The sequence below is a fragment of the Halyomorpha halys genome, unplaced genomic scaffold (genome assembly GCF_000696795.3).
Source record: "Halyomorpha halys isolate HHAL.00 unplaced genomic scaffold, Hhal_1.1 Scaffold480.1, whole genome shotgun sequence".
Classification (NCBI taxonomy): domain Eukaryota; kingdom Metazoa; phylum Arthropoda; class Insecta; order Hemiptera; family Pentatomidae; genus Halyomorpha; species Halyomorpha halys.
Window position 1 is genome coordinate 271,176 of NW_027116427.1, and position 13,292 is coordinate 284,467.

Genomic DNA, 13,292 nt, shown 5'->3' on the forward strand with positions numbered 1-13,292 from the left:
ATCTCCTTCTATTGTTATTAATTAACTACTATCTCCTTCTATTATTATTAATTAACTACTATCTCCTTCTATTGTTATCAATCAACTACTATCTCCTTCTATTGTTATTAATCAACTACCATCTCCTTCTATTGTTATTAATTAACTACTACCTCCTTCTATTATTATTAATTAACTAAAATCTCCTTCTATTGTTATCAATCAACTACCATCTCCTTCTATTGTTATTAATTAACTAAAATCTCCTTCTATTGTTATCAATCAACTACCATTTCCTTCTATTATAATTAATTAACTACTATCTCCTTCTACTGTTATCAATCAACTACCAATTCCTTCTATTGTTATTAATTAACTTTCTACTTAAAGATGTGAAGATAGTTGACTATAGATATATAATAGAAGATGGTCGGGGGATAGATAACATTATTATTTATATACATATAAATGTGAGTAATAAATAAATGATACAGTGGATAAGAATATTATATTGGTGAATAATAATATTCTTATCTTATCTCAGTTTTTATAGCCCTGAAAATCAGGTTGAAATGTCGGCACAAATAAATAATTCGTTTGTTTATTTGTGTTTTTTTCTGCTGACCGTCTCTCCCTTCCCCCTGACCATCTTCTCTAAATTCATTGTTCCAATTTGTTTTTTTTATTATTTTCCTTTATTTTTATGTTCCTCTGAGCGATGATTGTTACCTCTTTATTCTTTTCAGCTCGGATGAAAGCCTGAATTTAAGGAAACTAATTCTACTAAAATTAGTAAATCCACATCACAAAAAAAGAATGAAATCAACCCTAAGCCACTGAATCACCCACTACCCACATTAAAAAAAAAAAAACGGCAGGTTTGATTTCCATAACTAACATAATTTTCTTCAATAAATAAATTTAATTTCAAAACCAGCATAATTTTCTTCAATAAATAAATTTAATTTCATTGTTTTAACTTAAAACTTACCGTCCATTGAGCTCTTTCTTTTACTTGTATAACAACAATATCTCCATCCAATGCACGATTTCGATCTTTTAAACCATATATTAGGATATCCTGGCCTTCATTCTGAAAAAAAAAAATATATCCTCAAAAATAAATTTTACTTTCACCTACCTATGTATGTAATATATAGTATGGAGAAGTATTTCGATTGTGGAAAACTTCGAATTCGAGTTTTTAATAGATATATACGTTTTAAGGCCTTCTGACTCCATACAACAGTCTTACAAAATGGCATATGTGTGAGAGAGTGTGTTTGTACACAGCCTACCTCAAAATGGAAAAGTTATACGAAACATTACAAATTAAGATCAGGTGTTTAGAACTTTTTTGTCAAATACAGGATGTCTGAGGTTTAAGTGTCCTAACCGAAAATATGAATTATGGATCTTAAAGCATGAAAAAAAATTCCTATGAAGGTATATCTGTTAACATTTTATTTAGGAGATATTCACGTCTAAAATGTTTTATTATTATAAAATATTTAGGTTATAAGAAAGATATTAAAATATGTTCGAAACTACTTTATTAATGGAATGTAAACATAAACACTCCTATTAAATATACGTATATATAGTTGACCATAAAGATTTAAATATGAGTAGATGGTCAGAGTTGTGGTCAAAAAAAGAACAAATAGTTTAAAACTATTTTAATGTCCTATTATTATTATTTTCATTCCTATTAAATGTTGTTCAAAGTGATTACTTAAGACTGGCTTGGCATCTCTTTTCTACAACAGCCAACAGTGACCGAATGGGACTTTATATGTCACTCATTGTTCAGATCATTGTTCTGCATGTTTTAATTATCCTTCTTTGTAAAGATTTAAAAGGTCATTCACAGGTGAATAGTGAAAAAATAAAAAAGGTTTTTCAAAAACTGCCACTAAATATGTTTAAAATGAATATTTTATTACAGGAAACAAGTGCAAAAACAACTCTCACCAGCAGTGCCCGCAATAGACTGACACGTTTGATGTTGATGTGTGCCATTACGGATCCGTGTAGTGGGCAGAGATGGGCAAAAATTATCTATAGTTGAAACTAAAAGCTAAAGTTGCCATGGATACGACCCTTATTCATGAATGAACCATTGATAAATAAATATCGTATCCATGGCGATTTTAGCTATTAGTTTCATAGTTGCCCAACTCTGATTTAAGGTATGCTATTTGATAGATTGTTCTTGAAGATAGCCGAATTGACCGAAACGTTGGATTTATAAAGAAATATAAATTGTTTCAAGACTAAAATTGGATAAAATTTAATTTATTTAAACAATAATAAACAGTATCAAGAAAGTAAAAGATCATTTATACATAATTAGCTTAATAACTCAATAACTAAATAAATAAAATTATCAATAAACAAATTTTTCATACCAAATCAGTCACGAAGGCTTCTTTATAATTTCTGTAGTTGATTCTTATCTCTGCCTGAAAAATAGTATAAAAAAAAAAAAAAAATAATTATCCTAAAATTGTTTTAATTATCAGATTATATCATAAAAAAAGAAGTAAAAATAATAATAATTAATGGAATTAAATTAAGAATGACAAACCTCTATTAATGTTTTATCTGCTAGTCCATTTTCTACTTCTTCCAAAGTCAAATAAGGTTCAAATTTTTCAAATCTTTTTTGACTTTTGAATTTTTTTTTCAGTTTTCTAGAAAAAAAAAAAAGAAAGAAGAATTATTAGAATTTAAACATTCACTCACATTAATTTTTATCATGAGCACTTACCTCAATTTTTCTCCTTCTTTTTCTTCTTCTTCTTCAGTATAGAATATTACACCATTTGGGGTACTGTCTAAGTCATCTTGGGACCAATCTCTATAACACATAATAATTTTTTTTTTTTTATAAATAAATGTTAGAAATGATTATATTTTATTTATTTCACTATATTAATTAAATGTACAAATAATTACTCTTTGAATTCTCCAGTGTCTATTCTATATTTGTCGACTGCCGTTGTTGTTGTGTTTTCACTGTAGAAAGAATCAGTCGAAGGAGGTTGTGACTTTTGGTCAAAACTGTTGCTTAATTTATTTTTATCTTTCTTTTGCCTTTTCTTTTTTTTCTTTTCCTTCATTCCTGAGCTACTTGCTGATTCATTTGAGTTTGGTATTTCGACAGGCCTGAGAAAAATTAGAATTTTTAGCATAACAAATCTTCATCATTAACAAATGTTATAGAATAATCATTAGAATAATTTTTTATTTAGTTATGACATTAAGAAAATAAAAGTTGAAAATACTATAGCTACATACGTAAGGAAGAAGGACAAAAACTTATTTGCTTGTACCTCTATCTGATCAATTAAACTGATTTGCTTACCTGGTGGACCTTAAATAATAAAACTATATGTAAAATAAAAAAGAAAGATAAACCTTTTCAGATAAAAACAGGGCTAAGACAAGGCAACAACTTGTCTCCCATACTTTTCAACAAAGCCCTGGATAAAATCATGAAGGAATTCTGAAAAAAAAATAATAGCTCATGAGCCATAGTAGGGAACAAAAGCAATAATATAAAAATGAGTTATCTGACATTTGCAGAGAGGATCTCGCACTGTTGGCAGAATCAGAGGAACAGGCTATTAGTCAAATAAATATCCTACAAATAATAGCAGAAAAAGTAGGCTTACAAATATCATACAAAAAAACTGAGTTCATGACTACCGAAGTAAATTTAAAAAAACAGTAAAAACTAAATATGGTAAAATAAAAGTGACCAGAAAATATTTGGGGGAACTAATATGTCACAACGATTCTGAGAAAGAGAGCATCCGAGAGAAAATCACAAAATTGGAAAATTTAAGCTTTCGAACAGGAAAAATTTATAATAAAAAGAACCTCTACTCCAATGCAAAGTTAAGACATTACAACGTTGTGACAAGGCTTGTGATTTTATATGGGGTGGAGACCGGATGCCTACTCAACTTGGAAAAGCTGCTAAGAATAGAAAGGAGAATCTTAAGGAAAATCTATAGGCCCAGGAAAACGCAAGAAGGTTACAGGCAAAGATCTAACGAAGAGATCTACAGAAAATTTAAAGACCTGGAAACCGAGATAAGAATCAGAAGGCTGATGTTCTATGGGCACATGAAAAGGATGAAGGAGGAAAGATTGAATGAAAAGATCTTTAACAAAATTTTTAGCTACAAAAGCATGGGAGGATACACGAGGCAAATAAGAGAAGAATTAAAGAACCTTAAAATTTCAGATACCGACACATACAGGAAAACACTGAAAAATCTCGCCAATATTGGAAGAGGAAAAAAAGAAAATCAAGACTCCCAAAGAAGCCTAACCAATGATATTCACGTGGTCATTAGGTGTCTGGTATGTGATAAAAAAGAAAGAATAAACTATATACATAAATGTTATACTGAACAACTATATAAAAAATAAATAACTCTATATAAAATAATTAGTTGCACTATTACAACTAAAATCCAAACAAATAAAAATTTGTTAAACTTTATTATATTTATTTTTAGGAAATTCATTTTCACTTCTTTATTCCTTTTTTAAACCTGAACAATGTTTAGGGCTCTTCTACCTCACGGGGAAAGTCCATTTAAAAATGTAATTTGTAAATATAATAATAATATGGGTAAGAAAAACTCTTTTAGGCAAATATTATTTTAAAAAAGCAAAAAATGATAGATAAAAAAAGCTGGTTAGTAAAAAAAAGTATGACTTATATTCTGTTGGGAATATATAAAAATGATTTTTAATCTTAAATGACAAATGTCCAAAAATTAATAATGAAGTATGAAAAAATATGAACAATTACTAAATTTTTTTAGTTCAATCTCAAGAAACTTTTTAGATTCGTTAAATAGTCATAAATGAATGAAATGATGTATTTAAATATTAATTCTTATATCGAAATGTGTAAAAAAAAAAAAAAATATTAAGGTGCAATATAAACTTTATTTATTATAACAATATTTTAATTGTTAAATGTTGATAGGAAATATTTCTATTAGTAGAACTGAATAATGGGCAGAAGAGGTCGAAACGTTGTTCAGGTGTAAAAAAGGAGTAAACAAGTGAAAAAAGGGTGAAAATTAATTTTATTAAAATAAATATAATGAAGTTTAAGAAATAACATAAATGATATTTATATTAGAAGAGGAGAAGATGGTCAGGGGGGAGGGGTCAGTAGAAAAACACAAATAAACAAAAAATTATTTATTTTTTACTTGATTTTCAGGTTTTATCAGGGCTATAAAAACAGAGATAGCAACCATCATTAGAAGAAAAAATGAAGATTATTTATTTTTCACCTAATGATGGTTGTTATCTCTGTTTCTTTTTATAGACCTGAGTCGAAACCTTTGTTCGATCAGGTCGAAATGTCGGCACAATTAAATAATATTTTGTTTATTTGTTTTTCTACTGAACACACCACTCCCTCCCCCTCCCTCTCATCTTTTCCTCTTGTATATCTACGGTCAACTATATTCACACCATCACGATACTTATATTAAATATTCCTTGGAGACTCTCTCTTCTCTGGGTACTATGAGAAATGTGTCTGCGTTCATGCGATACTACACTTATAACAATATGACTTCTATGCAAAGTTACTCTGCAATAATACATAGAATTCCTCAAATGGTCATGTTGATTCGAGATAAATTCAATTAATATTTAATCTCAATCATCATACTTATGGGCAGTAGTGAAGTATATTGAAATATATAGTCATCACCCTCCCCCCTTCTTTTTTTAATAAACAGTTTAGTTAGGGTAAAAATGTATTTTTGTAGGAAGATAGTCCGAATGGCCGTCTATAAAGGCAAAAATAGTAGAAGAAATATTTAATGTTAACCAACATTTCGTCCCGCTTTTCAGGGCTAAATGAAATCGAAATACAAATATTGCAAGATGTGAAAGAAAATTTGAATACATATACAACAAAAGTAAGAAAATATGAAAAAAAAAATTATTAGACAAGATCTTAGATGATCAACTTACTTACTATTATAAAAAATCTAACCATTTCAGATTCTTAAGGGAGCAGTGGGAAAACAGATACCTGCCACTCTCTTCCTGCCTAACCAGATAACAACATCTATTCGGTGCCAAAAAACGCATAAAAATTATAGACATAAGTGAAATGTAAATATTACAGTTTAGACTATTAGGGTGTTGTGGAGGCTACTACAATTTATAAGCTAGATCAGTACGATACGAATTGATCTCTAAGGATAAATCTAAAAATGTAATTAACAAATATTAAAATAAAATAAAAAATAAATAAATTAATTAAATAAAAAATGATAATAATAAAAATAACTGAAATGACTTCTGCTCTCATTTTCTATTTTTTTTCTTTGAATTCTGGAATAAATGCTAAATGTTCAAAATGGCTTCCTCTAAAGTAGTATTTTCCTAATAAGTTGAGAAATAAATTTCCATAATGTCTAGTTCAAAAAAATCTAGTTCAGGATTGCAAGGAATACTAAGAAATAACACAAATCAATCTAACACTATGAGATTGAAGTTCTGATTGTTTTTGTGGAATTAAAAAAACTGAACCCCTTCATGATCTACTCGATTACATGCCTCGATAAGTATAAGCAAAATGGATGATTTATAAATGTAATGTTTCTAGGAGAAAAGAAGAAATGTTAAGTATTACTTTATGCCAGCTGAGTACACGTCCCATAAGTCCCAGCCTTCAGAATGCTCAATAGCTTGTGTCCGTTCTCCATTTGTCTTTTGCTTCCCATGTTTCTGTTTGTTTGTATGTTCAACATATTTGTTGTTTTGCTTGGGATCATAAGGCTTGGGTGTGGATTGCATTTTTGCTCCTCCTCCTGGACTTTTAATTTCCGGTTCCTTATTTAATTCTGAACTTTCATTTCTGGAAGAAATAAAGTCAATTTATATTAATCAGCTCTGATAGAATCAGTATTAAGTTTATTCAAAGCTAATTTTCTTCTTAAAAACATTGAATAAATCATAATTTAAACTCAATAACCTATGAAACATTGGAGCTAGTCTTGCAGGTGACCAAGGCTGTGGTGAAGGAAACTGAGGTGGAGTGTGAGGACTCGGCGGGGTGTTGAGCATAGGGACCTCAAAGCCAGGCGGAGGACGGACTGGAGGCTGTATAGTTCGATTCATCTGCTGCTCTGTCTTGCCAACAATTGGGAAACCTTGAATAAATTTTAATGTTAATAAAAGAAAAAAAGTGTTTATGAAAAAAACAAAATAATAAAACAGTGGAACCTTCATTAAATGAATATCAAGGGGTTAGGTCTTTATAGTGAGGTTCAGATACTTCTTTATTGACATCTATCCAGTGTGCAGTGTATTTTAGTAGTAAATGTTGGTAATTATGGAGAGTTAATTCATTACCCCCAACCTCACTGAAGATATGTCCAAGATTTACGCTGGTTTTATGAGTCAGTCAGCGCAGACCATTGCTGAGTCGGTGTGTGTATAATCCTTTATACTCTAATAATACTGAACAGAAGCGGCCATAATGCAGCTAGTCTTAGTCTAGTGCTTGCTGGAATGATTTGTTCAATCTGAACCACCTTTCAAATGAGTGGCTATAATCTTTAAGATGTATATTTTTTATTTTATTAAAAAAAAAAAATAACTTTTTGTTTTTAGGTTTCGGAAATGATTTTTTTTTAAAACCACTTTAGTACAAATTTTTTGGAACCCAGTCTTATTGCCTGTCTACACAATAAGGAAAATCATTATTGGAATTTCAGTTTCATAGCCATTGTTGTTTTTGAGATTGTGTTCATGGTGTCAATTAGTGAGCTTGGTATACTTCTTATATATTCTAAGACTGATCTCATTAATTTAAAAAAAAAATTAAATTTGTAGCGCTAAAACCCATAAAGGGTCAGGAGTGCAGTACTTTTACTAGACCAAGCTTGTGCAAGGAGGTGATTTGGTCAGAATCACGCTCGACTGTCAGATTTTTAGCCAACTAATGGTACCCACTTTATGAGCCTGCGTGGACCCCATAGGGCTCCTGAACCTACAGAACTGACTGATGGCTACAGTGAAACAGAAAATAATTATTTCCCACAGCCTGATTCAAACCCGGGTCGGTCTCCTTGCAGTTTGTAGTACAGTACCTTACCAATGAGCTACCCACTCTCACTATCAAATAACTACCTCTATTTTTTTGTTTAAATAATTTACCATTCAATATAATCATTCGTTAAAATAAAGTAATTAATTCCTGAACCTATGAACATTGGAGATTTATCATTCATTAAAATAAAGTAATATATTTCTCAATCCATAAATACTGGAGATTTATGATTTTATAATCATTCAAATTTTCAGCCAATGAAGGGGTTTCGAAACATGGGCCCTTGGAGTTTCTAGCACAGTGCCTTACCAATGAGCTACCCACATCTATTAAAACACATATACCCTGTATACTAATTTTTGGATTGTATTTTAATTCTTAACGAATATATGAATTTGTTTTTCATCTTTTATATGCTGGTATTAACTGGTTCCTACTAGAACTAATAAGTGAGATACTATTGTTATAATAATTTTTCTACTTTGATTTATAAAAACATTTCTTATTCACAAAAAATCAAATATTTTTAGAAATACATACCGGTCCCCTGTTGTCCAAGAATCAAAGGTGGAAAATTGCGCCCAACTGGCATCCTATGCCCTTGCTGTTGAACGTATTGAGGTGGCGAGCAGGCCTGAATTGGTGGGAGGTGGTGGAAAATAGGAATTGGTGGAGGCGGAGGGAAATCTTGATAATATTTAAAACTATCTTGTGATCTGCTAGTTAATGTACTTTCCAAATCAGAACAGGATAATACTCTTACCCTAAGGAAAAGAAGAAGAAAAAGTTTTTAATGACAATAATGAAAAGACATCCATAAAGTAGATAATTAATAACAAAATAATCAGTGAATACTCTACGATTTATAACTAATACATTCTCGAAATCGTACATTACCTAAATAAACGGCAAAAATGTATGAATCATGTTTATTAATCTTTAAAAAAATTGTATATCACGATAAATATGTCTTAAGCAAAACTAACCGCTCATTTGGTAAGCCAGAATTTTTTCTATGTGGGCTCAAGCTTCTCCTTTCGGTAGAACTGTTTCTAGAAAAAAAAAAAAAATGTATAATTAGCTTTTCACATATCTACCAACATACATATATATTACAATTTAGAACGTTGAATTATTATGAGTATTTGAAATTTAATTTTTAAAAATAAATTAAATTTTAATGTGTAGTTTCAGACTAAACAATAAAAAATCAGGAGGATTAGCATTATCGAATAAACAATATAAGACACTTTCCAAAACATTGTAAAATACTATATTGTCCATTATTTAGTCTAATCTTTAATTTCTGCATTTACTTAATCAATAATTATATTACACAAAGTATAACAATCATTTTACTAAATTAAAATAGGCAAATATTAATATATTTTTAATTATAATTTTTTTCAATTTCTTGAGATTGGTATTTATTTATTAAATAAATCAAATGGTATCCTTGTTTAGTCTCAATAGTCTTTACTTAATCAATAATCCAATGTTTCGGCCAATTCGGCCATCCTCAAGGACAATATACACATTTAACAGCTTATTATACATTTATTTGTAGCATTATTACTAATAATATAACATACATTCAAATATAAATTCTCACCACACTTAAAAATTAAAAAAAAATGTTTTGCAGGCTATTCTGCCCAGGTCACTGACTCTAAGTTAAAAACACCCTATGAAAAAGCCAATTATTAGAAAGTCATATCAATCATTGGGCCACCCATAGCTCAGTGGTTAAGACACAGTCTTACCAATTTGATGTCTATTGGCGGTGCCGGTTCGAATCCGCCCTGGGACGTCGAATTTTTTCATTCAGTGGCGGTCCCACAAAATGAAGAACTTTGACCCCCCCAACCATGGTTAGGCAGTATAGGACTCCAATGGGAGTCTTGGCCGAAAAAAAAAAAAAAAAAAAAATATCAATCATTAACAAGCCTACCTAAGCTTATGTTTAGTTACCTATTTTTTCAAAACTTCATTAATTTTCAATTACTCTACACTACACTATCACATAAATGAACTATTTATAACCTTCCACACACTCAGGTCAGGCTTCTTATTAATTTAATTCAAATTGCATTTTGATCTTAATTTGTATTTATTCCAATTATTAAAATTAATTGTAAGCAACAAAATTTTTTTTTTCATATTTTTCATAAATTTATTTTACTTAAAATCTCTGCGTAATGTAGGTTTAAATTCCTTATATCTGTTTTAAAATTAACTGTATAATTGATGTTCTTTGATATATAAATTGACACAAGTATTTTTGTTTTGAACATGTTTTCTTTATGTTAAATTATGGTGTTATCAAAATCAAAATTGTGTAGGTTTTTAGCTGCATGCTGCACTAATGCTGTTTTATTGGGATCTTTTTCCCGTATTTCTTGTATCATTTTTGTGTTGATATATTCTATACTCCAACAATTGCTTTGTTTCACCAATATAGATAGCTGGACAATTTAAACACGGGATTTTATATATCAATCCCGATTGAGTTTTTATTTTAATTTTGTCTTTCAATTTGCATAGTAATTTTTAATTTTATTGTTAGGTCTATACCATAATGGGTATTCATCAACATCATAATCTTTAAATGACCTCTAGATATTTTCTGATAAACCTTTTATGTAGTTAAATCCTTAATATTTCTTATTAATTGCTTTATTATTTGCTAATTTATTTTCCATCCTATCTTTAGAATTTTAGAAGGTTTACATTCCAAATTTTATAGATTAATTTTTTGGGGTAAAACTTTTTCAGAAATATTTTAAATATCATACTTTTTACTCTTTTCAGCCTACTAGCATCCGTTATTCTTATACCTTGTTAACATAATTATTGATTACATTGAATTTCATTTGAAATGGATGGCAGGAATAGTAATTTAATATCAAATTACTACCTGTTGCCTTCTTTGTCCATTCTGTTATATCCTTTCCTTGTCCTTATTACCATCATATTCAAAAATCTTAGTTTTTTATTCATTTTCCAATTCCATGGTGAACTTTAATCTGTCATGGTGACTTTTTAATGCTTCAAATAATTTTTTATATCATATTTTTCATAATACAAAAAATATCATCTACATATTTAAACATTATTTCGACTATTATTCCTGATTTAGAAATTACATTACTTATTAAATCATTCATAACTAATCCTCCTATTGATACTGATAAATTTCTCCCCATTGGAACCCTAAATAACTGCCTATATAGTTTCCCATTATACTTAAATATGCCGTTTTCACAGCATAAGAACAAAAAGTATTTCAAACTTACGAACACAAAGACGTTAAATTCGGATTACATAATGATAATAAATTAGAAAATAACATAACTAACATGAAAGATAAAATAGTTAATTGTTTCTATATTATCTTTCATGTTAGTTATGTTTTTTCCTTTTCTAGTTTATTACCATTACACAATCCAAAATTTAACATCTTTGTGATTATAATTTTTGTTATTCTTGGAATGTGAAATAATTTGTAATATTTATTTATTTTATATTCCTTTTCTCTTATTTTATTTTTTGTTTTCTTTTTTTTCTCACTTTTTCATTATTAATTATACTAAAATAATGTGTTTTTTTTTGTTCTTATTACATCTTTTGGTTTTCTCATTATAATTTTGCACAAGATTTTCTCTTCTATTTTGTGATTTTTGATAGATCGCATACGAACGGTAATCTTTAATTTTAATATTTTCTGAGAAATAGTTTTTCAAATACCTATATTTTTTAATGTTCAGATAATAAATGAATTGATTTCAAAAAGAAAATACACGTTAGCTGTTTAGAAAATTACAATATTATCCTGTTTTAAAAATTTACTTTAAAATATAAGATATATATACTGAAGTTCAAATCTTGTTACAAACAAAAATTTGTGTAGTTCTATCTTTTAGAATTTATTTAAAAAGTTAAACTACTTTAAATACTTATTGATAAGGTTAAGTTATGGCAATAAACCTGAAGGCATATTAGTGGTGATCTTTTTACCACTGCCTTTTGTAAGCAATTTTACATTAGAAACCATTGAAAGAAATTATTTTACAAATACTTCTAGGTTGATTTGCCATTTTACTAGACTATATATGAAATAGTAGGCTATAGATCCAGATAGTTTTCAGGGCAGTGGTCAGTAATTTGACCAGCTAATATCTAAAGCAGTAATAATCCCAACAATCATTATTCATGCAAAAACATAAACAAAATCTATTCATAGTATAACAGTATCTCGGAAATATCAACTATAGAGAATCATAGTAGTATAAGTCTAAAACCATATCATTAGAAGAAAGTGGCACTTCAAACTTTTGTTTTGAAAAAAAAAAAAAAAAATTCAAACTACTTTATTTAAATCCCCATTTTTTAAAAAAAGTTTTAACGAATAAAAAAAATTATTTAATAGAATTGGTAAAAATCAATTGGTATACAATAACCATGAAAAAAATGTATACTTTCTGAGCTATGAGCCAAAAATGTTCAAGTTTTTTAATAACTTTTTTTTACTGAAACAATCGGAACAGCTCTTCCCGGGGAAATCCTGAACTTTTAGCAAAAATACTCATCGCAATCCAATAAAAATTCATCCGAGGACAGTCCTTAAAGTACGAACAGACAAATATTGATTTTTATCCATCAGATTAGTAATTATATAGTAAAATAACCAAGAAGTAAATGTAAACTAATTTATTTCAATGGAAACTAATGTGAAATTATTTGCAAAAGGAAATGGTAAGAGGTTCGCCACACCCAGGGGATGCATAGGCTTAATACAGTATAATTTTCAAAATGGCCACCGTATATAAGAGCTCAAATTAAAGCTAGTTAAATGCACAACATTATTGCTTATGATTTTTTTTTTTTAGAATAGTAGTTTTCATGATATTTGTCAAAATAAATAATTAAATTATTACAAAAAATTATTTTTTTTTTTTTAAGAAAAAAAAATTGGTTATCGAAAAACTGTACCTTGGGAATTATTGAACGTAAAGAACTCTATTAGGGGTCAAATTGCAGATCATCAAATGCAACATTAAGTAGTTTATAATGATATTTCAGCAATTATAATACTTGAGAAGTTGTCAGTAACTAGTGTATGGCTAAGGTATAGAGTAACTAGTGTATGGCTAATGTATGGTAACTAGTGTATGGCTAATGTATGGTAACTAGTGTATGG

The 13,292-nt window shown here is 28.8% G+C and overlaps 1 protein-coding gene across 2 annotated transcripts in view; it reads right to left on the reverse strand.

Moving 5' to 3' along the window:
- Dis3l2 (Dis3 like 3'-5' exoribonuclease 2) overlaps positions 1 to 13,292 on the reverse strand; it is a 40,599-nt gene that overhangs the window by 24,565 nt on the left and 2,742 nt on the right. For both annotated transcript variants that reach the window (XM_014424845.3, XM_014424844.3), the window contains 9 exons: positions 9,079 to 9,144; positions 8,633 to 8,856; positions 7,013 to 7,190; positions 6,671 to 6,895; positions 2,941 to 3,150; positions 2,753 to 2,842; positions 2,570 to 2,675; positions 2,391 to 2,444; positions 971 to 1,072 (listed from right to left, as the gene is read on the reverse strand). In XM_014424845.3, the coding sequence (XP_014280331.1) occupies positions 971 to 1,072; positions 2,391 to 2,444; positions 2,570 to 2,675; positions 2,753 to 2,842; positions 2,941 to 3,150; positions 6,671 to 6,895; positions 7,013 to 7,190; positions 8,633 to 8,856; positions 9,079 to 9,144 (1,255 nt within the window). The remainder of the gene's footprint in view (positions 1 to 970; positions 1,073 to 2,390; positions 2,445 to 2,569; positions 2,676 to 2,752; positions 2,843 to 2,940; positions 3,151 to 6,670; positions 6,896 to 7,012; positions 7,191 to 8,632; positions 8,857 to 9,078; positions 9,145 to 13,292) is intronic.